This window comes from Echeneis naucrates, chromosome 13 (assembly GCF_900963305.1).
Source record: "Echeneis naucrates chromosome 13, fEcheNa1.1, whole genome shotgun sequence".
In the NCBI taxonomy this organism is placed as follows: domain Eukaryota; kingdom Metazoa; phylum Chordata; class Actinopteri; order Carangiformes; family Echeneidae; genus Echeneis; species Echeneis naucrates.
The window spans coordinates 19,431,123-19,458,509 of NC_042523.1; the positions used below are offsets into that span (position 1 = coordinate 19,431,123).

Here is a 27,387-nt window from a genome sequence, read left to right on the forward strand (position 1 = left end):
AGCTCCCCGGCGACTTGGAGCAGACAGCACGTTCCTCATTACGCCAGGTAGAGAGTGCAGCGCAGGGTGCCAGCAAAGAAAAACAAATCGCAGAATGACAAATGGGTAGCTCCTCCACCTTTGAAGACGCGGGTTGACACATACTGTATTACACACAACAGCTGATGTTCATAAATTGACACGGGATCATATAAAGAAACATCTGTTTGTGTTTGTGAGTGATAGCTTCTGTGACGGGGGACACAGACATTCCTCAAGTGGTTCGGTGAGACTTTTATAATGTCACAGGGAGCGACGTCTCGCTCTGCGTGGTGTGGATGGCTCTCTGCTGTTCCAACAGACAAGTCCCATTTATAAAAGTGAAGTGAAAGCATGTGTGGATGTCTCGAGTCTCTTTGGAAAATTTAGACCGTGCTGTGGAATACACAATGCAGCACGCATCTAAATGCTGCCACCCTCTAAAATAGAGATATGGCTGCATGCCGATGTGGCAAATGAAAACAATGACAACAAAACCAGTGCCTGTCTGCATTTTATATTCCTGCCAGTAGTAAGAGCAGTTTTAACGGGATAAGGAACTCATTTGTTTTCCATGACTAAGCTGGCCCCATGCTTGGCTGAAATGCTATCATTTAAATGAGAACAGATTAGCTCATTCAATCAGTAAGTGAAGTGAAGCAGTTATGGGACTTTTTTTTTTTTTAAAAAAAGCTTTTTGTTTGTTTGTTTCTTTTTTTTTTTTTTTTACAGCAGTGGAGCTTTTAAGGGTTGTGTTCTTGTGTGACAAAGACACAGCTAAGAGCCTCGAAACACCTGTGTTTCAGAAAATATTGAAATTAGGGCAGATGCTTGTTCGTGGCCCGTCCGCCCTTTTACATAATGGAATCACTTGCATGTTGTTTGTCGGGGGGGACAGTCAACTTCTGCCTCGTGTAGCTCTTTGAGAGAATATAAAGCACTACTTGCACTTTTGTCTCCAGAGGGTCTAATTTATTTGTGGAGCAGGTAACCTCAAAGTATCAATGACAAGAAGTCAGGTGGATGCTACAAGATGAAAAAATCATGTGAAAATCATCATGGTAATGATGATGACAGTGTTTATATGGGGATGATGATGTAACAATATTAATTACACTGGTTTGAATTGTCACATGATGATGATAATTAGGGTGATGACAACAACGATACCACAGGTTAGGATGATGAAGAGGATGAAATAAATTAGCCTCATGCCTTAATTTAGTAGTTGCTCTGTAACCTTCAGTCACATCTGAAAAACTGAAAACTGCAAACACAATCTGCAGATGAAGATAGTAATGATTTTCACGATGAAGCCACGCTGAGGATGAAGATAACAATGATGAGGCAGACCATGGCAACTACGTAGGTATCAACATATCAGTCATTTCCGCCCACAACTTTCTCACTCACACTTTGGGAACTGTGAAAGGATAAGCACAGATGTTTGGGCAGCCGACGGCTCCTGACTTTTTCCGCCGCCAGGTTTGGGAGCCCTCGACAGCGTTAGAGGGAGCGGAGAGAGAATGCCGTCGTCTGTGGGGAGCATGGGAGCTCTGTTGGTGTTCTGGGTCTGGTCCAAGACTCATGGCTAAACATAGCGGGCCCAGGGCAACACAAACACCTTCATTCCCTTCGGGAGGTTAGAAGGCCAGCGCGAGCTTACTCAACGGCTGACTCACTTTACACTGCTGTATCTTCTTTAGTGATTTGACCCAGACAAAGCGTGCGAAACATGCATGTTCAATGTGCGGTGTGTGTGTTTCTGCTTGTGCGAGGGTGTGTGAGCTAACACTGTTACATAGACAAACAGGCCTGCCGTTAATGTAAGCAGAGGATGAAGGAGACGTGGAAGAGGGGGAGAGCTTTGTATTTGCAGAATGTGATTAAGGCAATAAAAGAGTAACAATTAAATTAGACAGGTATCTGTGCCATCAGCATCGAGACCCGCAGTAAATCAGGCCCTACAGTTATTATCAGCATGGTTAGGCACAGCGCCATTCCACTCTCCCTAACATGCATACCGAAAATAATCACTGCTGACTTCTTAGTGGAATATAAAGTAAATATGCAGACTTGGCAATAGCACACAGGAGCTTTGATATTGACATAAATGATGATGCACTTGTGACCTGCCACAGAACTGTTGAGTATGAGCAGCTCTACACATTTGGTCGACCCAAAGAGGTGGGTATAAAGTCAGTAAAAAAAAAAAAAAGTAGAAATATGGAGAAGAGGTTTTTTTTTTTTTTTTTTTTGCTTCTTTGCGAGGTGTGCCAAACTTTTTGGGGTTACTGACTTGTAAACTTTAGTCCCAACTTTCTGCGGTAATTTCCAATGTTTGCAGGAACAATGCACATTAATCTATCATTTAGCAATTATTTTGGGAATTACTGAACCAGTTACACTTCTGATGCTGCACTAAGGTATTTTCCTTTTTTTTTTTTTAAATTAAAGTTGAAAAGTAAGAGTACTTTCTTTTGCATATTTTCGGCACGTCTGACTGCAGCTAATTGAGGCATAAAGCAGTAGTGTCCCCAAACTAATAGATAGCATCAGGCAGCATGTATTGATTAGCAACCTCCCTGGTTTACAAGGGTGGCCGCAGTGTCAGTCAAAAGTAGCAACGACACAGAGTGGGGAGCGTTGGGATATTTTCTGCTGCAGGGCCAAGCAAAAGAATGGGGGGGTTACCGCTCTGCGCATCGGTGTATGTGCAGATCAGGGATCCGATTTGCTTTGTTTGTGATTCTTTCACTTTGCTCTTGTGGGTTCTTGTTTGGATTAGAGAAAACCTGTTGCGTCTTCATCAGAGGGTGGTTGAGTGGTTGTGATGTATGCCAGTAAGCCATCCCACCATTGTGAACAGCAATGAAGCTGTTTCGCTCTGAAATGTTTTGATTCCCACACCCGTTACTCTTCACTGACACTTTCAGCACCACTTTCATCTCCTCCTTCAGCCCCTGCCTCCACACCGGGTCCTCTGATCCGCCTGCTACTTCCGTCCCTTTTTACGCACTCCTCATTGCTTGAGCAAATTTTAAGGTATCTGTAGAAATGTTTCTTATTTCCATTTCTACATTTCAACTCAGATACACCAAACCACTGTGGTAACCACAAATGTTTGCAGGTGGCAGAAAGTATCATGCCATTCACTACTGCCCTCACTATCTTGGGCCAGAGTCTCAAGTGTCCATTGAATCGGAGATGGCAAAGAGGCTCAGTGCACATTGGGAATAGATGGCTCTCTTGGGGATGGAAAAGAGGCCATCCGTCTAAGAGCTGCTCCGTCCTTGTGCAGTATCTGATCTGGGGTAGACAGAGTGTATTAGCACTGAATAATGGCCCCACACTGCTTGACCAGCTTCCTGCTCTCCTCTGTGATATTGCTCTCTAGAGGGGGAATTTGTGGGGGGCAGACAGGCATTATGGGCCCAAAAATCCCCTGTCTACCATGTCCTGAACTCCATTGGTGCATGGGAGTCCTGACTTGCTTGTACAAATTGCAGATAAATCGAAATGGGGGACTATGAAACAGAAAAGCACTGTAACCTTGAAGTTTCAAAGTTATTAGTCCGTCTAGATATTATTCAATCCTTCGGTGGATTGTGTGAATGACAGAAAGCCAGACAGCATAGAGACAGCAAAAGAGAGAGGTGGAAATGAATAATGGGAAAGTGGTGGTTTTGGTTTCTTTTAGCTTCAACCTCCAACCTTTTTTCATCCTGTAGTTTTCATACTAAAGGAAAAAGTCGACTCAACAGCCATTGCTTCTGAGTTTTTGATGCCCTGGGGAGCAGCCAATTCTAGCATTGATCCAGTCTCATAACAATGGAGGTGAAATCCATGTGCAGGTCCAATAGATGCCCCGTCTCTACTGTGAACCTACACAATCAAATACAAACCTCGTTTTCCACAATATCACTGCCCTCCCTCCCCCCATTTCTCTTTCAAAAGGGCAGAATCCATCAAAAAAAAGGCAACATCTTTGTTTTGCCACCTCTGAGTGTGTTGGACATCCATTTTATTTCTCAGTACCATTACAAGATTCAGAGTCGGCCAATTCCCTTTGCTATCGATTTCATCCAATTTATTTATTTTTTTTTTTGCTGGGTTTTTAAAACCTCCTACACTGGAAACCATCTCTTTAAAAATATCTTCAGGATTAAACTTTTGGAAGGCCATGCAATATTTTTTAAGTATAATTACTGTTATCGCATCATAAATGCAGATATAGTTTCAAGAATTACTAACAAGGGCAATTGAGAATATGTCCGTCAATAAGGTTAAATAACGACAGGAGATGGAAGTTGGAATTGCAAATTTTGGAGAACATGTAGTTTAAAGGAAAATAAAAAAGACTGCAGCATAATGTGTGGTTTGAAGGCTTCACTTTTCTAGCTGTGCACTAGCCCCAGTAAGAAAAGAGCAAAGGTGCTATTTGTCAATGAGCATTGAAAATCCCTTGACGTTTTCTTTGTTTTTGCTGTTGCAAATGAAATGGCAATGAACTTAAATTGGTTTTCTTTGTTAACAACCTTCAAGTAACAGCAAATAAGAAACATGCTCGGAAGGCTTTCAGCAAGCGTACTGAAAGTGACTGAAGCTTGGGCTCAGCTACTTTGCAGCGTAATCTTCACATCATTTCACTGATTTCGTCGATCCTGGAGAACATCTGAAGTCCTGGTGTTAACCTACTTGATTTTAGTGATGATATCAATTACCTGCAGTCTTTGGAGGTTTATTATTGTAGACATACAATCTTTTGCCTCATCTTTATTTTTAATTTCAAGTTTGACTCTTGAGGAAAATGTGAAACTCCCTCTGAGTGTTTGCTGTAAGTGCAGTTGAATGGCCATGTCTTCAGAGACAGTCCCGTGTTTGTGACATATCAGTTATTAAAGTAACAAAAATAAGATACTGAAATACATCTTAACTCTGCCAGTCACACAGCTAAAAACAGTGGCAGACCTCGGGGGGGAAACCTGTCTCTCTACTGTGCACCGTAAAACACAAACCAATCTCTGAAAAAGCTGTAATCTTGACAACTTCATCAGATGTCACGGACATCATATTTCCAGTTTTAGCTCAACAAACTGATAGACATTTAATGTTCAGGGGACATTATATGACCACAAAGCAAGCAGCTATGCAACAAAGCACTAGACTGCTTGCCACAACCTGCTGGAACATGACAAGGTTTCCCCTGGCAATTTCTTTTTCTGAGGTGCAGTTTCATTAAATTGTTTCAGTTTTACTGCTCTTCATTTCAAAGTGTGGGCAGATATAATGGTGCCATGGCATCATAAGAAGACGTCTGACAATGATTAATGCTATCAGTAATGAAGTGTTAAAGTTGACTTAATGTGAAAATGTATTATCCACCAGAAATTGATCAAAGTGGGCCCTTATTTAAAGTTAATTAGCAGACTTTTTATTTCTTTCCTAGGTTCCAATTAATCTTTTGTGCTTTGACTTGTGTTGATATACTCCAGAAACAGTTCTCACCTGTAGAGTGTGACAGGAGGGTTGGCCTTTGCAGAGCAGTGGAATTTCACAAGGTTGCCCTCCAGAACAGGCTGAGGCTCCACCGAGAGATTGACAAGTGGGAGATCTAAAAAAATAAATAAATAAATAAAATAAAAACCCAAAACAAAACACAGAGAGACAGAAACAACCATTTACAGAACTGGCAGATCCCTCAAACATCCTCTAGTGAGCTATAAGCCCCAGAAAGACACTACAATGTTGACGTTTTCTGTGGCTGAATACGGCTCAGACAGAAAAATAGAGAATATATCAGAAATTTCCGCATAGGAGACAAAACAGACACCTTATAAATAGCGTAGGAAACATGCAACCTCAAAAGAAAACAGCCAAACACAGCAACATGAAAAATAAATTCTCAGTTTTATCCCCAGGACCTACATTTGCCAAACGTTTTTTTTTTTTTTTTTTTTCTTTCCTCCCCTCCTCTCCTTGGCAAGCTCTTACATAGCATCTTCACACACACACACACACACACACACAGAGTACTGTAGGTAAATATGCTCCATTTAAAGCACAAGGTGAAAGTCTTTTTATTCAGATTATTTCACAATACACCGTTGCACTGCTTGGAGCGGTTGTGACAACTTACCACAATTTGTGGCAGCATTTTCTCTCGAATAGGAGGCAATTACTCCTGAATAATTTCACGCCCTATTTTAATCTCACTGCCACTCACCTAGGGGTCTAAGCCCAGTTGTTGAATAAAAGTGTACAGTATTTCACAGGTGTGGGGTGGAAGTAAACATACCATTTTTTATTCCTGCATATTCATTAGCAATCTTAGAAGGAGTGAATCAAAGGAAAACCTGACTTGATAATGAGTTTCGGTAAATGGCAATTTGCAAACAGTGAACAGTCCACATTGCAATCCACTGCAATTAAAACAATGAACAACCTCTGTGATACAGTACAATTAAACTGTTCTTAAAATAATAAGCATTCATATTATGCAAATTTAATAAACAACTTAATTTATCCTAATTGACAAAGGTGGGATTCTTTTTGAAGTTTTGTGTTCATTTCCATATCAATCCTGTCCCACGTGACACAAACATTTACCCCTCACACTCGGAGAACGAATTTCAAGTAGGTGAAGCTACCTCCCTGGGTTTACAAAAGGAGGATGGTTCTGTTTTATGGAAATTCAAATTCCGTATGGAAAAATCATGAAGGTGACCTTTATATGTATATGTATGTGTAACACACATGTATATGTGTGCGTGCGTGGACAAAGAGACAGACAAGATAGATAGACAGACAGAAAAAAATTGCTGTCAAGAAAACCAAATAATAAGCCTCATGGGAGCATTTGACTTTCTTTCTACCATATTCAAAAAATTCTTTGAAAGTGGCCTGTATTATCTTTTTGAGGCTTGCTGTGAAGTGTGCGTTTCCATTTGTTTATGATCCCGCTACTTTGAACGTCCCATTGCATTTGTCCTGCCAAAGCAGTGAACGTGCCACAAGCATTCTGAGATGCCATTTCCACAGACTTTTGTAATAATAGTGTCATACTGCTAAGGCAGCATGGATTGTAAACTTGTAACGAGGGAAAAGGGCTGATTCTGGGTTTGATGCTGGTGGCGCCATCTGTTTTGAAGGTGTATTAAGTCTATCTGCTTTGTGTTCAATAATACTAATTTACTAACCAGAGACTGTGTTTGGATGTGGATGAAGAGCCGTAGTGGGCACAAAGATCCACACAGAATTAAAGAGGCACAACAAATACTGCTGTCATGTAGCCAAACAGCACTGTGTATAGTTATGGAGAGTGATTCTGTGTGGAAGTGTAGGAAAACTGCTTTTTACCCTGTGGCTGTGCAGATGCTCTGGGCTGGCTCAGCTGCCACAAAACCCCAGAGAGGAGTGGTGGTCCAGGTGCTGTATTCCTTCCTCCCCACACAAACAACATATCCCTCATCAGCAGGCACAATTCCCTCCAGGACAGTTGCCCCCTCTCCCACCTCTACCAACCACTCCACCACCTTCAAATCCAAGAGCTCCACCTGCGCCAGTTCTCCCCAGGCCAGGAAAGAAAACAGCAACTGTGGATCCTAGAAGACCGAGGACCACAGTGAGCCAGCAAGTCCCCAGGTACTGAGCAGCCAACTGTATTTGCATTTGCAGGCACATGTTTAAAGGGGGTATGTGTAAACACGAAGGGATGTGTGGGCGTGTGTCTTCATAAAACAGGAAACCTATCATATGCCTTAAGCATCAGTTTAAGCTGCCCTGTAGGTGTTTTTAGCATCGCAAGCGGTTAATTGTGTGGACAAAAATGTGGGCAGAGGGAACCTCAGGGACAAAATGACAGATGTGGTAATAAAGTCACACAAGGAGCTGGAGAGTTAAGAGAGAAACGGACAAAAAGAGGTGGTGTCCGTACTAATGGGAACAGTAATATAGAAGCTAATTCACAAGCTTTTTTTGCTAAAAGCATTCCAATACTGTACTTTTCAATTACACCAATCTTTTCCTCCAGTCTTGCTGCCAAGAGAGTTCTAAGGACACAAATGCTCATTACTGTCAATGTGGCTACTAATTAAAGTTCTGAGGTGTAAAAACTGACCCTCCCTTAAAAAAGGCCTCGGTTCCTCTCAGCAAGAGGTGTCATGAAGACTTTACATCTATTTCAGTCAGATTCAGATACGCCATTTGTTGGATAGTTCTATTTCCCAAATGAGCCACAAGCAAAGACAACCATGGGGGCAATGAATGTCAAAAGTCTACCGCAAAGGGCCTCAGCTGTGAGGCTGAGACTGACTGTTCCCTGACCTTTGTCCTTTCAGATATGACAGACATCTATTTAATACAGAAGTCCATTTACTATTTTGATGTATGAATGCATGTGGGGCATCGTGTGACGGCACATCAACATGCAAGACTATCAATTTCCTACATTTGTCAATAGAGAGGGAGTATGGGATGGGAGGCAGGGTTGGATAAAGGGAAAGATAGGGATAGGAAGACTAATAGGAGTCCCAGCATAAACAACAGGATGAATGGGTTTGGGAGGGGCTAGGGTTGTGTTATAGTTAGCCGTCAGCTTTTGATTGGTTAGTTCAAAGTGGAGAGCAGATGGTGTTTTTGGAACAATCTTCCAACTTCTCTCTGTTTCCTAGAGATAGTGCCAACACAAATTGTTTTTTCCCTCTTTCTTAAAGCTCAATTTCCAAGCTCTCCGGGTCACTGTGGACAGCTGTTCTCCAGCAGGACCAGCCTCAGATACCAGGAGTGTCGGCTGCCTTTCGGCGATGGCAGAGCTGTTTGGGGGCCATTCACTTGTGGCTTACAGCCTTAGCAATACGGGCCGACTGTTACATGGCTGGCTGAGTGGAACACAGCGAGGGGAGAACAGACCGACTGACAAGCTGAGGTCCAACCTATTGTTCAGGAGACAGCCAACCAGAGAGCAGCAAATAATTCCTTCAATCTGAAGGCAGCTGTTCAGCTATCCAAGGAGGAGTGTCCCAAGCTCTACATCTCCTAGTTCATAAATAAGAACCCTGGTTTGGCTACAGATGCAATCAGAAGATGGTAGTCACATTAGTATAGAACATCAGACAGATCCTCCAGGCATTGGAAGTGTGGTGCGAACAAATAATCTTAACATATAAAATCATGTGAGATAAGGCTATATAGCATCGTTAAAGCAAGGTTAATTTCATGTAAAGAAATCTCTGAGCTTTTCCTTGCTCTCCGCTTATCTTTGTGCACTTACCAACTCACTTTCATATTTTTTTCTCTGATGAATTTGCCATTATCTGCTTGATTAAGCAGGGAGAGCATGTAGCTGAGCCAGCTACCAAAAGCAAATCCTCCCCAATTGCACATCTGCATGTGCTTTATTAATTAGTCTCAACAAATGGCATTCATTTTCCCCCCACATGGCTCATCTCGTTTGCAATGCAAACACCCAAGAAACCTTGGCTTTGCTCATCCCCTGCGTCTTCCTTTCCCACTGAGTGTTTGAAAATGCTTTTCTATGTGGGGCAATGTGCTGCAGATATACAGCTGGACTTGAAAATATTTGAGGCACATTTCAAGTTGTGTGATGAGTGGAATTCAGCGGGACATGAAACTGTGGCTTCAGAATCATATTTCACCGCAGTGGTTTTATGCCGTGGGTAGGGGAGCTTACTGATTAAAGTCCAAAGGGTGAAATGCAAGTTAAGTCGTGCTGCTGGAGAAAACAGCATCAGGGGGGTAGTAAACCCTCCGCTATCAAATAATTAAAGCCAGCTAATGGATTGGTATGGACAATAAAATAGTCTGGCCAAGCTTTTGAATCACCTCCACTGACTTCAAACTCCCTTTATTTTGGCGACATCACTGGTACATACTGTATTTAGATGCATATCTGTGTAACATTAGGTCAGATACTGCTGTATAAACCACTGTGAGAACGAAAATACTGAGGTGGATGTGAATCATTAGCGTTAAAGGGATGATGAAAAGAAAATAGCACAGTCAAATGCATTGGTTTTTAGACTGGTTTTAATGGACTGGCTCGTGTGCTTATTGCTCGCATTTGGATTGTTGAAAAGACTGAGCTGAGAAAAAGTTAGTGGATAACAAAACGTTGAGAAGGGCACACAGACGAAGAAGCGTTTAATTACTTTTGTTGCTATTAATATTATCTCGCTAATACATTCAATTAGAAAACTCAGGCCAGCAAACTAAATGAGGCTGTTAATTCTTAATACACACAGAGAGACACGCAATAGGCAATAGCAGCATTTATTCAGAGAGCTTTAAATGCTCAGTGGACATTACCCTCATTTTCAGGAGATACATAGCCATTTGGGGAAATTTGCTTATTTGCCATCTTACAGCGTATTTGATGAGTTTCATCAATATCAATTTCATCTGTGCGCATTCAATACAGAGCTATCATAGTGTCAGGGTACTTACCCTTTATTCAATAACTGTCAACTCATAATTTCCCACGTCTGATTACAGAAAGGGAAATAAGTTAAGTTGGAACTCGTGTAACTGTCCATGCTGTCGGCATAGACACTTAAACAAGAGTATGTCCTCAGAAATAATTTCTAAATTTGTTTTCAGCAAAGTAAACTGAGCCGACTGTGAACGTTTCAGTGAACTTAAGGCAACATTTCTACCCAAAGAACAAATGTATTTCTATGCCAGCAGATTATAATGTAACTCAATAAGACATTGGAAGGACAGCCGTAGCTACAGAGAGCAGCGGAGCATACGTGACTCATGGTACCAGGACTCACCAGGGTCCTACAGACTAATAGCAGCTGTTCACCAAAGACTGCTATTAATCCCTCCATTTTTGGAATGAGACTGAGGCACATGGCAGCACCAATTACAAAACTCATGAGAGCACAAAGTGAAAAGAAACATGAAACTGAATTTATTATTTGCATTGAACAAGGCATATTATTTTCAGAGGTGTTGGCACCTTATTGGTTCCATTTGGTGTGTAATGTATGGTGCTTCCTTAAGACAGATGGGAACTGAACCGCAAAAGATGCTTTTGTTTTGTTTTTTTTGTCCTGTAGAAAGGTGAGAATAAGGATCCTTGTTCATATATGGATGACAAATTATTCACGTTTGGTATTCAACAGACTTCCCTGACATGAATTATGAATATGCAAACATGAATTCCTTTAAGTCTGTGTTTACCAAACACATCTACTTCAATGGGACAGAAAGCTCACGAAGATTTGGCAATGTTTCCTGGTACCCAAATTATTGTTGAGCATATGGTACATCAGCGGCAGCTTAGCTACTGGCTCTGCACTTTTTCTGGTGGTGGTTTAACACTGCCAACAATTATGACCCAGAAGTGTTAGATCTTGACGTGTGGCTGCTTCCTGCTGTAGAAGAGAGAAAGAACAGCCCGGCACAGTTGTTAAAAAGAGATGGTCAAGAGTTACATTTATTTCACGAGCTGACAAGCTGACAGGGAGCGCCTGAAGGAACCATTGCATTGATAGGTAGGATGATAACTCTCACCTTCTCTGAGAAAGGCTCACGGACTGCGAGGCAGAAGAAAGAGAAGTTTCGGTTTCTCTTTGTGTTCTAAAGAGATAGCGAGTACGTGCTCTCCTGTCTGACCTCGTTAAAATCTTAGCTTAAAGCTTTGTTTATTATTGAGTTAGTATGATTGATGAATGAGTCACAAATAAATTAACACTTCCCAATTAGTGTTCTGAGAAGCAGGAAGGTTGTTCTTGAATTTGACTGGAATGAGAATTTTACCATGATGGTCTGCAGACACAAAAAGATCATTATGTCAGGCTTTTGCCTCTTGCAGGGAGCGATTACGACAGATTGGATAGATTGGAAGATTGGAAGATTGCTCGATGAAAATGATTTCTACAGTCTCATTCAGCTCTGCTTTGCCTTCAAGTCATTTAAGGACTCACCTTTCCTGACTGCAATCTTTAGAAGATTCAGCCTCTGAATCAGATATGACAACAGACAATATTTATCACTCAGCTATCCTACTCCACTGAATTCTATGGGGAAACAATCACATGCCGAGACCTGGCACCTGCTCCTTTGCGGTGTAAATTATAACTGTAAATCAAATTTTATCACAGTGCCACAATGATCCCAGTAAACTCAGCTTTTAACAGTGCAAGACACATAAAAGGCAAAAGAAATCTCAATACACATTTGCAAAAAGGAAAAAAAGAAGAAGAAAGGACGCAGTTGACAAACACAGTTGTCATCACAGGACGTATTTTCCTATTTCAGCAGTATGTCAAAAGCTGCTGTTGAACCAAGCCCCTTGAAATGAAATTGGGCAGCAAAAAAAAAAAAAAAGAAAAAGAAATAAAGAAAAGAAAAACTTAACGTAAATGAAAGTTCAGTTACAGTATGTCTCATTTCAGGAGCAGCTTAATTTGGAATTGGATCTCAACATTAACTCCAGAGGCTCTGCTGAACTGTGTCTAACGCTTTACCTGTCATGTCTGCAGAGAGGCTTTGCCTTGTGGGGGACAATTCGAATCGCGACAATTATTCTCTTCTGTCTCTCAGTATGATCTCTCACTGTGAAAAACTTTTTCCGGAACTTTAATTGCGTAAAGAGCACAGTTTGGAGTGCTTATGAGAAATCTGCTGCACTCATTTTTCAGGGTTAAATTATACATTCAGAGGTGAAGATGACGTTACGATGGTGAGCAATTTATCACAGACAAACCATGACACATGGTGACAAATCAGTTTACATGTGGGCAGACTTCCCTCTCTGAATGCATGTCAAAAAGAAAAAGAGGAGGAAAGAAAAAAGAGAAATGACGAAGACAAACTGCAAGGGTTGCAAACACTAACAACTTTTAATCATTTTTCTGCTGCGCCTGAGTTGGCCTGTTCGTGCCATGGCCGCTCTTGCCATGCTTGCCTCTTGTGGTGTACATAATGAAAAGAATGAAGCCGTCAGTCATAATGGCTCTCTAAATAGCATTTTCTGCTTTATTAGTCATACTTAATGGTGTTGAAGGGGCTGTGAGTGATGCAAAATCCCTTTGTTCAAAGCCCTTCTCTTACTGTGAACGCTTCTTGATCGAAAAAAGAATCCCTGACAATTGAGGCTGAATGTGTTTTACACGCCGGGCTTACTTTGACTATTTTAGAGGGGAATTGTGCATGTTCTCATCAAAAAGATGGATGGCATGAGAAAGGAAATAAAGGAGGTGGAGACAGTGTGCATTCTGCCACATCAGGCAGGTAGTCTGACCACAATGAAAAAAAAAAAAAAAAGGAGAAGGGTTGGAGACAATTCCATTCATTTTAGAGGGACACCTCCTTTGATAATTCATTATAACGAACAAAGAAGCGATGCGTCGCTAACCCATCCACCCACTGACAAGGTATAAAAGCAAAATAGAAACCAATTTTAAATATCCATTAGAGCCTAAAATGAATCTTCAGCGTTTACAGTGTTAGTCACCTGTGCCAGTTTGACCTGTACATGTGAAAAAATGCCACATATTTTGATTATGTGTCATACAAACACGCTTTCCCCATCTATACTTATCGTAATCAAAAATCAAAAACCAAAATAGCTCTTAAAGGGAGAGAGACTGAAAGCAAAAAAAGAAAGAGAGGGAGAGGTATACTTACGCTGGATGTCGATTGTGACACTGGTCTCCTTGCCACTGGGAACTGCCTTGTTGGAGGCCTTGCAGATGATCTGTTGACCCGTCTCGATGTTGGAAGGCGATAGGTACAGCGTGCTCACGGTGCTTTCTCTCCTACCATCCCGGAGCAAGGTCTGCAAAGAGTAAAGAGCGACTGAGCAAAGTTGAAAGCCATAGTGCAGGCAGTTTTGTAGTTTTTAAGCCTTTAGATATATAGAGAATAAGGTTAGATGGCCTTAGTGAAACCACTTTGATAGTCAATAATGCAACTGCTTTGATTTCGGGTAGTCAACTCCGAATACTTTATCATCCAAAAACTGACTGACTCATACTTCAGTAGCTTCAATTCAAGTTGGGATTGTAAACAGTTTAAATGATGCACCAGTTGAAGCGACGTGGGAAAAGCTGTTCACCTTAAGCTTTAATGAATAAGGTAAAAAAAAAAACTGGAGGGGAAAAAAGCAGCGGCAAATTCATGAATTCACACATCTTGTCCTTTGGGGAACCAGAGGCAAAGCTGATTGTTATGAAAAAAAAAAAAAAGTAGAAATATGTTTTTTGAGCCTCTTTTGTGTATCTGGAGAGCTGCGCTCTAGTGCATGGCTTGTCATACTCCACAAAGGAAATCAATCTTCTTTTCAGCACTCATCCTCTGAGCCCTACATTGTGGAAGCCATCTGGAATCGGTTGGTAGCGCTCAGTAGCTCTCACTCTTCCTCAAACGCTCAGGGGAGGGCTCTGAGAGTCTATGTTAACCAGTGCGGGACAGTCAGAGACAAAGTCACTGACTAGAACAAATTGTGTGGGCAACGGGACTCAGTGTGGTCAACCACAAAGTCAAGATACATTTCCCTTGCATTTCTTTGAAGGAGGCTCACTGTTGCTCTCTGCTTTTAAAGAAAAGAAGACCCTGATGTGCTGCAGCACATCGAACATTTTCTTAACATAGAAAAAGAACAACTGCGTTGACCAGGGGGAGCACACAGCGGGCATGCCTTGCTGCACTGCTACTTTTAGATTACCCTTACAAATGTATGGATTGCTTGGATAGTTCCTTTATTTAGATTCTTACAGCGCGGACAACATTTCAGCTTCTCATCCATTTGTCTGTACATGTAAAAGTGCTTCATATATGCACAACACATTTCACTACAAACTATTTCAACCAGCATTATCATTAACCTTAAAAAAGTCTGACTGTGGCTCACTGTCATATGTACAAACCATTAGTAATTATCTCCTCATTTCCATAAATACAACCGCATCTATTAAGTAGAACTGAAATCTGTGTGCTCTCCTTCTTTCTTATCAGTGCCATATTCTGGATAGTATAATTAAAATGTCATGGACTTATAAAATTAGATAGCGAGACATTTCAAAAGAAGTCTTATCATCTAACTACTGCCAGGTTCATTTAGCTGACAGTGCCTCCAAAGCACCTGTGATGTTTTTTGGGATGTACTGATGAGCATTTTGCTGCACGAAGACATTTAAATGCTGTCCGTGTTTCTGTGAAGTCCGTTTGTATGTGAAGAACCATTGCATGAAATTCGTAGTTGTGCATGCGTCACTTCTAAAGCAGAACACATTAGCTGTCAGACACGGGATATGTCAATGTAATATCCTTTCTGACACAATCAGGATTGTTTCCCTCGTCGCTCTGGACCTGTCTCAAGACATTAATCTTTAAAAGGGGGTTAGTTTGCTGCTGCATTGAATTCACCACTATGTCACATTACAAACTGATAAATTTTCTTATGGCTGCCTGCAGCCCATTTGAAAAACACTTTTAACCATAGTAGGAGTGGAAATGCAGAAGAAACATGATTGAGATAGAAAGGGCGGCTTTTTTTCAGGTGTTTAAAGCTGCATTATATGATTTCTGACCTCTAGAGGATAAAAGAAACACATCAGAGTGCCAACTCTCAACTTATCAAACTGAGCGTTGTGTAATGTGTTAGCAACATTAGTAGAAACTGTGAGCTCTCTTGAGACAAATCCTAACATTTCCTGGCATTTCAGTCTTTATTTGAGCTGGTCTGAGCTCTTACCAAATCTCTGCTATGCTTATAATTTTTCAGGGTTATCTTTTGTTGTCAACGAGGCTCTAATTTTAAGATAATCGTCTTCCACACAAGCGGAAGAAAAACACAAGAACTACACGTAACCCGAGCTGGCAAGCATAATAATCTAATTTAGCCTAATTCTGGTGCCAGAAAAACACTACTAGCAGTTTGTGTATAGTTGACATGCTTTTATTTTGTGCATATTATGGTGGGGGGAAAAAAATATAAAAAAATAACATTAAGCACAATATGATTTGATAGGTGAACTCATTACAATTTCACCTTCACCCACTCTATTGCAGAACATATTTCTTTGCTGGATGCAGCTGAAGCATCTCATATGTTTGAGACATTGTATACAAGAAATCACATATTTTCATAAATGCTGCAAATTTCACTTTAATACAAAGCAGCTTAGTATCACATTTAACCTGAAACTATCTTCTTTGATAAATAATTGAATTAATGGAAAACATTAGCAATCAGAATCACAAATACTTTATTAATCCCTGGGGGGGAATTTCTGCTTATTATGAAATGTTCATATATTAAATTGACTCACTGAGACCTGGCTGCTATGCAGAAAAATTCTTTATTGGGTCAGTAATGGAACTTTAGAAGAGAGTAGTCTCCTTGGTATGGTACTTAATTTACCAAGTGAGTAAAAGCTCAAGATTTATACATCATTGATATTCTGATCCATCCCAACATGCCTTTTGTCTTGATATCAAATGCATTTCTGGGTTTTTTCAGTCAATCATGTTTAATTCTGGGCCTCACATAGAGTATTGTACTAAAACTTTTAATTGCTTTGACATTGCAGTTCTCCTAAAAATAAAATGAAACCCTGCCACGTAAATAAGCTGCCTGTGGTTAACTTCAATTGCCTCAAGAAGATCATTTCAAAAGGTGTCAAAGCAGTTAATGGAAAGGATCACACTCTTAGTTTCAAGAATGAATGAGGTTAATCAGTTTGCAGAAATCATTTGGCACAATACAACATAATTGTGCTGAAGGAAAAGAGCTCTTTGACGTTAATATTTTCCTCTGCTGCTGGCATGGACCACCCCCTTACAACCACAGCAAAAGAAAGGCACCATGTTAAATGCTCACTCATAGTGTAATTGCTTACTATATTCATAGTATTTTCTGACCTCGTGACTCATTGTGTATAATGAATAAAATGCAATAAAGTCTTGCATAAAAAGAAGAAATAAGATTGACTGGCCGGAAAAGCCATTGAAGACTCATAAGACAAAGTATGGTTACAATTCAAAAGGATTTCTTTAAAATAATATCCATCAACAGTTGCAACCTTATGTTAACTTTACCATTTGTTGCTGGCAGAAAAGAGAAAAGCTGAGAGAATAAAACAGACAATGCTAGAGCAAGAAAAACAACCACTGCAGTGAGATAACTCCTGAGTCTCCTGCTCACCTCTAAAAAAAGAGCGGAAAAAACAACAACAACAACAACAACAACATCAACAACAAAACCAGTATGTAGTATATTGGGGAGAGTGGCTTTCTGGATGGGGAATGCATCGTAGTTTTCAAATGAATTGTTGTGTCATTGCAGTGCAAAGGTATCACAGAGCAGATGAGCAGATGAGTGTTTTTTTATGTTTTTTTTTTTTTTGTTCTTTTTTTGGTTGGACACAGACAGTGGTCCTTTTTGGGGAGTAGGTCCCCTGAGATTAGTAGACACCCACTGTGCTGGCTTTTATGCTGAACTGAGGTATGTTGGGCGCTACGGTGACTAACTAGCTCAGAAACTGGAAAGGATGGGGCTACCTGGTTAGCATGTCGACGGTACAGTAGCTACAACAGAACTAAATAAGTGATTGGAGTCGGTTCCCATTGCTGGTCACAGGCAGTAACGGCGCCAGAAATTCATAATTGGGGGAAGCTGGATTTTTAATTGGGGGGGCTTACAAATTGTAACTGTCTGTCGGTCACGCATAGACACGCACACTAGCTTGTTCGTCTGTGCACATGATCAATCACGAATGCACACAGCCACTCTGCTCTTGCGGGACGGTTGGGATGTCTGCGGATGAGCTGTCAGAGTATTCTGGCTGCAGCTTTCTGTCCGTCCAACTCTCCACTAAGACACAAAACCCTCATTTAAATATCTAAATACCGCTGTCTCCACCTGTTGCACCTGCTTTCATTTACACTTATTCTTAGATCACCTGCAAAACACTGTCTATTGCACTGTGCACACAATTTAGTACCCTTTAAGTGGGATCTTAGTAAATCAGGCCCTAAGCGTATGATTATGCTGTATGATTCTGCGGTCACAGCCTCTGACCGAGAAAGGAAGTTTGATACCGAATATCTGTGAAAGCCAACGCTGGCTATGCAGCAATAGCAAGAACTTATGCATATAGTATCTTTTATCAAACCTTCTCTCTTTAACCACTGGTCCAGCAAATAGTTTTTGAAGAGGTCATTGATATGAGGTCTTTGTGGAAAATTATCTTTAGGTCAGCGTCAGATGGTGTCATTAGAAATGACACCATCAAAAATATCCATTTCGTTAAATCCACCACCACATCTGCTCACATTAGTCCTCCTCATCTGCAGGATATGAGAAGACCATCAGAGCAGATGATTATGCTTACAAAATGTCCCCTACTGCTCTTCGGACCCCAAAAAAGTCATCTTCTTAAAATTGAAGCCATAATGGCAGGCAATAGGAATAAGAGTGAAGAGGGAAGAGGGAGGCTCAGTGTAGGTATGTGCACATCCAACACCTACCAGCACAGAATGTTCTCATATCTTCCTTTGCTTTGAGAGGATGTGAAAGCAGGAAGTGTGCTCTCTGTCCACCATCTCCAGCAATCACGTTATTCAAATCGGGCAGAGCCAATCAATGACATTTATCTGCTCTTTGGAGGAAAAAAAAAAGAAAAAAAAAAAAAAGCCGATAATAGGACGGGGCGGGGGGTTGGGGTGGACAGTGCTCTAAAGGTTCTGGTCCTCTTCACTCATTTGTTTAAACTGAAGCAAAACGAGACAGTGTTGACTGGATGTTTAGCCTTGTGGGCTAATGTCAGCCAAGAGTCTGTGAGCTCAGGTGATCATGATATTGGGCTGGTGTGAACAGTGTCTATGGCATCAATAGGACAGAGTGGGAATCTTTTACTATCTCACGATTCAATTACGATTTGATTCATAATGATTTCAGCTTCAATCTGTTTGAGTGCCTCTTTGTAAAAAAAAATTGTAAAAAAAGAAATTGTGCAGTGAAACATGGGTCGTAGTTGCAAACCTTGCACACGGTGAAGCTCATGTCAAGCTTGGTCTTCCCGGGCATTCGGTAAACAGGTCCCTATAAAATCCGCGATCACGAAAACACGGAATTCATTTTATTAATTAATTGGTTAATTGGTGACGAGTTATGGACAGGGCTACTGCAAGGGACGGCGACCCCCCCAGGACCTAGACCAGTGACGGCACCCCTCCACAGACTGGACCAGACCGGACCAGAGACGGTCGTGCTTTCATTGAGGACAGGGCCAGTTGAATCTCTTTCCTCCATCATTATAGTTTCCTCCTTGTTTTGGTGCTTACCGCGCATATGTATGTTCCAGAACCGGCTCTGTGGTGACGTCAGGATGTCCCACATACAAAATGGGGGTTTTATTTTTTTTTTATTGATTTTTAGACATTTTAAATCAATCTTGAATTGCAGTAAATGATAATTGCAATTCTTATATGAATCGATATTTTTGCACACCGTTGTAGAAACAGGATCTGTTTTTGATAGTAACTCTGCATCATGAAAAGGTTCAAGAAGATTCCAGCACAGAAAGTGACATCTTAAATAGTATACCTTGTTCGGAAGATGAAGAGCAACAAAATGCCACTGAACAAGATGATCAGAACAACAGAGAGAAATGCTAATTCGCTGATAGTCCCGAGATCTGGCAGTGTGCTTGTCTAAGTTCATTTGTATACTGGTGCAACTGAAAGGCCAGCCATCTATCAATTACAATTTTTTTTTTTTAATAATTGTTTTTATTTGCTTTTTAGAGATTATTATTGAATCCCAATATGTATTTCAGAAATTTTATATATATATATATATATATACACATCAGAAGTTTCATCATTAATTTGCTTCCTCTTCCTCCACCCTCCGTGATAAGTGCTGCTCTCAGGAAGATACTATTATACATGCGTTCTGGGAATGTGCGAAGGTTCAAAGGGTCTGGATGGAAATCCAAAACTGGTTAGCAAATAACTGCAGAATGCACCTTAAATGATCTGCATTAGAATGTGTCTTGCAGAAAACAGACCATCTGAAATACCCACTGGGATGACGGGTGATGCTTTCCTCTTCGCTCCTTAAAAAACTAACTCGGAAACATTGGACAGACACACAAACTGGATTTTCAGGGGATTGAATTTGATAAAGGCAGTTTGGATGCTGAGGCAAATGCCCACCAAAGACTCAGGCAGTCACTACGAAGGACCTCAATGATGTTTAACACTGCTTTAGTTATTTACAGCAAAAGTGTGACGTACGAAAACGTGTCACAACAAGCGTTTGCACATTCTGTCTCACTTTACTCTTCTTCACTGAAAGCATATCTGCCCAACCCTCCACACCCATCTTGTCCACAGCCAGTCTACAAAGCTTTTATGACACACACCTCTATGCTTACCTTGGAGTACATGGCCCCATTAAGAACCTCTCCATTGCGGATCCAAATAATTGAGGCTGCAGGCTTGGCGTTGTCGGCGTGGCATGTCAGGTTTAGTGGGTCGCCAGCCCTTAGGCTCACCACTGGCCCTCCACTGATGACTGGGTCCTCTGGGGGAACTATCAATACAGACACAGAGAAGGAGGGCTGTCAGCCATATGATAAAGAGATGGTAATGAATGGATGATAGACTGTCAGCAAATCAATACACACCGTGTACTTATTTTAGTAAAGTATGTAAACATGTAATTCAGTTTTTAAATCTAATTTAATTTGTCGTACTTGAACTGCATCTGTCTCATTTATGGTCTATATCACTTGAGATAAAACTACTGTATCTACAATTAGTCCCCTTAAGTAAATAACCGCATGACACCTAAACTCCTCAACAGTTAACTCCCATGTAATGGGCGTACTTCTGTCGACAAGAGAGAAAGTTCAAGCTTATTGTACACAAATTACATTTCTTTATGCAATAAAAGCCACATTTACTTGCTCGGGGAAGTTAATGATTTCACAGCAAGGAACAGATTTATCCTGTATTTAATAAAAAGCAGCAGTAGATTGTCGAGTTTAAGGCACCAAAAACTGGAGACAGGTCACAGCGTGAACATCTAAATAACAATCAGCTCTGCCATCAGTCAAATGCCCCCATTAAACATACAATACACACATAAATGTCAGGATTAAATGTAATTAAGTCTATGTGTAACCTCCCTCTAGGCTTTGACAAATACAACAGTGAGAAGAAAGCATCACAACAGTGCTATATGTGCCTGTAAATGGCACTGATCAAAGACCTATTCCTGTTTTACCCATGAGCTGATCTATTTTTTTTTTTTTTTTTTAACTTAAGCTGCAGTGAATTATTGATTGACCTGAGTGCTCATTACAATGCAGATCTGGGGCAAGATGAAATCAAAGGCTGCAGGCAGCTGCCATATTCCCCTGAAAAAGAATCACGATTCGAAAGAAGGTTGTTATGGGTTAGATTTATGCTGTCAGATAGCACTGAGATGAATGAAAAGATGGAAAATTTAATTTGAGACACTGGTTTGTACATTTAATGACAAGAAGTATAAAAGAATTATTTTACGGTACGCATAAACAACTGTGGTGCGGGAGAATTGTGTCTAAAGAAATCTTTGTAACGCAAATGAAATGACATAAAAAAAGTTATTTATTTCCTTATAAATAAACTTATAATATTTTTTTTATGACAAAGTCCATTGTTCACATACTAGGTTGATATTTCATCATGTTTCAAGGCATTCAAATGAAATGATGCAGCACATATTACTATGTATCTGTTATATTTCAATTTTATGGATAATGCAAATGCTGTATCAGCGCTGTATCAAGTTATGACTAATGCAAACCAATTCCACACTGATGAAACTTCACAGTAAAACTAGTGAGACAGTGACTGATGTTGTTATGAAGCAGTCTCAGCAAATGCGATGTGTTTGTTACTGCCATAAGTGCCAATTACAAGACAAGGTCATTTTGGGATTATCATTATTATTATTTTTTTTATCATTTGAAGGATCAGTTTTAAAAATTACTGATTACAGATGAAGTGCGGAAACTCCAGTGCAAGGTTACAAGGGTTACAGCATAAAGGTGAAGCTTTAGTCTAGAGTACAAATGGTCCAAATGGTACAAAGACACTGATCATAAACGTCACACTCCAGTCCTTCTGTGTCTTCTGCTGCTGCTGTTGATTAGAGCACGGGGGTGGCATTTTGCTGTTATGACTAATGCCCTCGCATTACATAAAATAATCAACTAAAAACATGGAAAATGCTTGCAAGCATCATAACAACATACTCGCAGTAAGTAAAGTCAAGGCTGAATCAGAGCAGTGCGGGAACAGCGAGGTCTGGAATAGACCAGACTAATAACTCTGACCAACCGGATCAGTAAATCAGCTACTTCACAGGCTATTCCCACTCATGAGTTCCTGTTGTGTGTTTTGAGTTTAAAATTCAGTGTTAATTCTGGCTCGCTCTTTCATCTGCTCTTTCATTAATATGCGAAAGGATGTGAGAGGTGGAGGAATCTCAGGTCAGCACTGGTAGATCAGACAACAGAGTGTGCTGATCTATGCAAGTGTGAAAGAATCTTTGTGAGAATGTGGTCACCTTCTGGTCCTTCATTAGCAATCGGAAACAAGGTCAAGAAGATCATGAGTTTATTCTTACGATAAGAACAGAGGTACTGCAGAATGTGCAAATGAGACAGAGAGCATGGGAAAAGCATTATGAGCTGGCATTCTTGAGACAGTTCTCCCATTTGTCAAAAGCAAAGTTGAGGCTTGGTGATAGCACTGTGGCAGTTGATTGCAGGGATCCAGCCTTATTGGCTTGCTGTCACTGCTCTTTTTTGCACCGATGACTGAAACATTAATTAAATGTCAGGCACATAAGGCAGCGATTTTTTTTTTGTGGAAGGAGGAAAGATTACAAAGGAATGTCTGATAGTGAATGAATGATATGAGTCCCTTTCCGCACATTCCAATGAGGTTCTTTCTGTTATTGCGTAAAACTGCTCAAAAACTGAGAGATCAGATGAATTGTGCCTTGCCTTGCCTTGCCTTGCCTTTTTTTTTTTTTTTTAAACACATATTGGAACTGATTCGTGTCGATAAATACACGCTACAGGGTCAAAAGGGGACACATCTAATGAATGTGGCAGTACGTCAGTTTGACCTTTGACAGCCCCAGTTGTCTGCTACTAACCAGCTTTATATTTTCCATTGAAGGGTGTCAGAGTATACGGTGCAAGAGTACTTTGTGATTCCATGCATAGTGAAGAAACATATGAAAGACCAGGTCACAGCCGGACCAAACAGAGCACTGCTAAAGTTTCAGGTCATGTCCCCCTGTGTGGCTGCCAGCCGGCTAAACACTGGGGGTGCATTGTGAGGAGACAAGGAGATGAAGGGCATGCCTGGCTACCTCCATCCTGCATCAACACTTCTATATACTTCTGTCCTTCAGTGTGAAGACAGTTTGTGACAGCTAGGACTGAAATCATTTTCTGTGTAACTACCAATCAGCTTGTGCTCCCCGGGCTTCTTTCTGAGACTGCCATCTCTAAAAGTGCATGGACTGAATACATGAATGAACACAAACACACAACAAGAAAAAAAAAAAACTAATTTAAATCGATATTTAACACTCCCTCTTCATCTGAGATCCTCCACTGAGTCCGCCTTATGATTGCCAGGTCTGACAGTTATACAGAGGCCAAGCCTTGAACTTGAGTCAGCCATCATCATTACTGGGCTGTTTGCAAACTCAGCAGTCCCTAATGGTTCTAAATTAGCTCTTTACTGCAGCCATTCGATGGACTTGGCATAAGTAGTGTGGTCAGTGGTACAGATTGATTACTCCTCTTTAATTACAGGGCTGACTCACTGCAGACCCATGCTCCACTCACTATATTTTTTAAGGGGGAGGGGATAATAACCCCTTTCAATACTTTCACAAATTTACATTCTCTTGTGCATGTGTATACGCAGGCATCGACATTCACACATTCAGGTTTTATGGAGATTATAGACAACTGATACCAGATCAATCAGGAGCGTGTCCTACTTCATTAAGTCACTATTAATCAAAGATGTAGCGCATATGTTTTCAGCTTAATGTCTTAAAATAGCTGCGAGATACAGGAAGTTCTTTATTTCTTTCATTACTTTCATCATGTGAATTAGTTTTTCTGAGTTAGTTTGACTCATGGCTTTATTACATCCTAGGTCATTACATGGGTTATAAGCTCTGAGCAGTTTTTTTTTTTTAATTTGCAGGAAAAAATCCAACTGGTGATGAATTATCATTAACCCATCCTGATGGATAAGATAGGCCATTCCATCATTACTGGTTTTAAGGCTGCTAAAATTTTATGGCGGTCCGTCACCTCGGCCAGCCTGAGATAAGACTTGAGATTCATTTATGTTTTTCTCCAAATCTACCAATGCTAGAAATTTCTGACTATAAAGCCCATCTTGGATACATCAAAAAGAAAAAAAGTGATGTCAGATAGCCTGTGAGGTCATTCACTTTTACTGTATAATCAAAGATATCCATAAATGAGAGGCCAAGGCATAGTGATGTGTAATTAACTGAATAGCATAAGGCCATAAGTCCGTCACCTCCGAGAGGAGCCTGGATAAACCCCGGAGGTCATAAAGCTGCCTTTTGTCCCGTAATGCATATGAATTCTCCAAACACCAAACATAAAATTCCCCAAGCACTGGACATAAAACTTGAAATCCATTTGAGCGGGAGCTGGTAGCATGTGTTGGAATTGGAACAGAAGTCCACACCAGTCTGGTAACAACTGATGTTGCTGATGGTGAGCCTGCAGGCCAAACCAATATTTGGGGGACCTTCTCCAAAGCAGCCAATGAAATCCGGCAAGCACCCCCAGCTTTCCAAGAGCATGGGCAAGGGAGCAAAAGCAATTTGGAGGCGAATGAATGAGAGAGAGCTTCTCACAAGGAGGAGGCTTGATGGTATAGGGGAGGCAAAGGCTGGCAATGTGTAGCTGCTGTAATGCTGTGCTTCAGCAGACGTGCCCTGAACAACAATGAGCTTCCTGACTTGCCTGTCTATTTCAGAAGAACGCGTGGCACAGGCCGCCTGTCACCCCGCTGCGACAGCTTGCAGAGTTTATGATGGATAGATCAGAAAGAGAAAGGAGAGAAAAAGGAGAGGGGAGGAATATCCAACGCAGGTGGATACAAAGAGACATGTGTGGCTCACTGGCCCAAAATCGCTGGCCCTCTTCAAGTGTTGTCATTGTACATCTGTTTGAAAGCCAGACAATCCTCAGCTACAATGGTGTGTGTGAACACATGCACACAGAAGCAAGACAAGGGAAAGGATGAAAATTAAGGGAAAAAAAACGAAAGTGAGAGAAACACAAAACCATTTGACTCTCACAAACAGAATAGCAGATGGCAATCACTAACAGCATGGCAGACTGTACAAAATGTATACACAAAATAAAAATAGCAGCAGAGAATTGATTCATATGAAAGCCTGAGCAGCCACATGGTAAAGGATGATACAGTGGGAGGGTGCATGTGGGATAGAGGAAGAGAGAGAGAATAAATTGAACTGATAAGAGGATTCAAATTTGACTTTACACAAGAAGAGTCTTTGGCAAAATGTAAATAAGCGTAGAATGGGAAGACTTTGTAATCTTTTGGTAGACTTGGTATCGTGATCTACTAAATGAGCAGCGCCAAATAAAATGGAGCGAAGGAAGGATGAAGAGGAGATGAGGAGAGGGGAGATGCCAGAGCTGTCAGAGACGTGAAGCGCCTGCTCCGTCACAGCGCAGCCATGTGCAGCCCCAGAAGCTGCTCTGCACAGATTGGGAGGGTGCTGACATTGCTGCTCACCACCCAGCTGAGTTATATGTAGCTATGTGTGTTTGTGTGTAAGAGGGTGGCAGGCAAGAAGTTTGAAACTTGCCCCAAGGTAAAAATAAAAAGCTGTTGTTTCAGTGTTTTTCCAATTATTGGTCCATATGGCTTTAGCGGTTCTTTACTGCCAATTTCTTACTGATAACAATTACGGATCACAGAAGTAAACCTATTTGCTATCGAGCACGAATTCAAATCAGCTCAGCACCTGTACACAGTGGGTACTGTTGTTTTGCAGAGCACAGATGTATTCACGCCATTTCTCCTCCTCCTGCTGAAATGCTCTCGGAAAAAAAAGAAATATATAAAAAGCATCCTACATCCAGTCTGTCTTCCATAATCACGCACCTGTTCACCGCCTCTGTGATATTATAGATGTAGTTATCTTTCCGTCTCTTGTTTCAGACAAAATGGCAGAAAAAGCAGTGTAATATTAACATTACAGTCATAAGACCGCTGTTTAGGACACCTTATCTCTCACTATGCTTCGACTAAGATGCTTGCCTAGACTGAAATCAACTTTTGTGAGAGACAAATTGGTGACTAACCCTAGACGCCTTTTTGTCTTTACTTGACTTCTCTATGAACTTGTAATTGGACTAGTATGAAATTTCATCTGAGTAGCTCAGAATTTGACTAATTCCAGAAACACCACTTTTGCAGCAGCACAATGGGGGAAACGGATATGGCTGGTCTCCGTGATCTTGAATGTTGAAACAACGTAAACAGAAAAAGTAGAAGAAATACGCAGGCATTGTGATGAATTCTAAGGTAGTAAAACAATTAACACCACTCAGATGAGGGACTACATGCACCTTCTCTTCCCCACTGAATGTGGTTTCTTACAGTTCCACAGGCAAGAAATTTGCTATTGCCAAGTTAATGTGATGATCCAACCAAACTGAGGCTAACTGGTTAGCATGGTAAGCACGATTAAGAGTTAACATCGGCACTTCTCTTCACCGCTGGAGCTCCCGAAGTCTACTGAGCTCACTGCTTCTTCTAAACCAGTGAATAGACAGCCACTAATGCTAACGTTGGCTATTTAGCTTAGCCACTTAAAACAACAGGTGCACTTTACAGAGCCTCCTCTGTGTTTCACAGTAATTTTGCATCCTATTGTGTTTTATTTATTTTTTGCTCTGACAGTGTAATTTCTCAGCAAATGCATTTTTCACTGCGACCACTAACAGCAACAAAAATAATGTCAGAAAAAGACACAGGACTAAGTGACATGAAATTACATGAAATTCCTAAAATGTATAGAAGTGACACATGGAATTTCCTTAAAAGTGACTTGCTATCTACCCCCCTTCCCAATATATTAACACGCACACTCTGAACTGAGGGCAGAATAAGCGCCGTAGACAGCTGTTGTGACAAACAACAAACACAGTTGTGGACTGTTTGGAACATTTTCTGGCTTGTTTTCAGCATTGAAATTTGACTAATTCATCTGCACCTGTTTTCTCTCAC

General features: G+C 40.9%; 1 protein-coding gene across 1 annotated transcript in view; it reads right to left on the minus strand.

Moving 5' to 3' along the window:
- Nucleotides 1-27,387, minus strand: part of kirrel3b (kirre like nephrin family adhesion molecule 3b) — a 146,067-nt gene that overhangs the window by 17,577 nt on the left and 101,103 nt on the right. Inside the window, exons 5-7 of the mRNA XM_029516668.1 lie at nt 20,433-20,590; nt 13,675-13,825; nt 5,527-5,632 (exon numbers count right to left, since the gene is read on the minus strand). Coding sequence (XP_029372528.1) covers nt 5,527-5,632; nt 13,675-13,825; nt 20,433-20,590 — 415 coding nt within the window. The remainder of the gene's footprint in view (nt 1-5,526; nt 5,633-13,674; nt 13,826-20,432; nt 20,591-27,387) is intronic.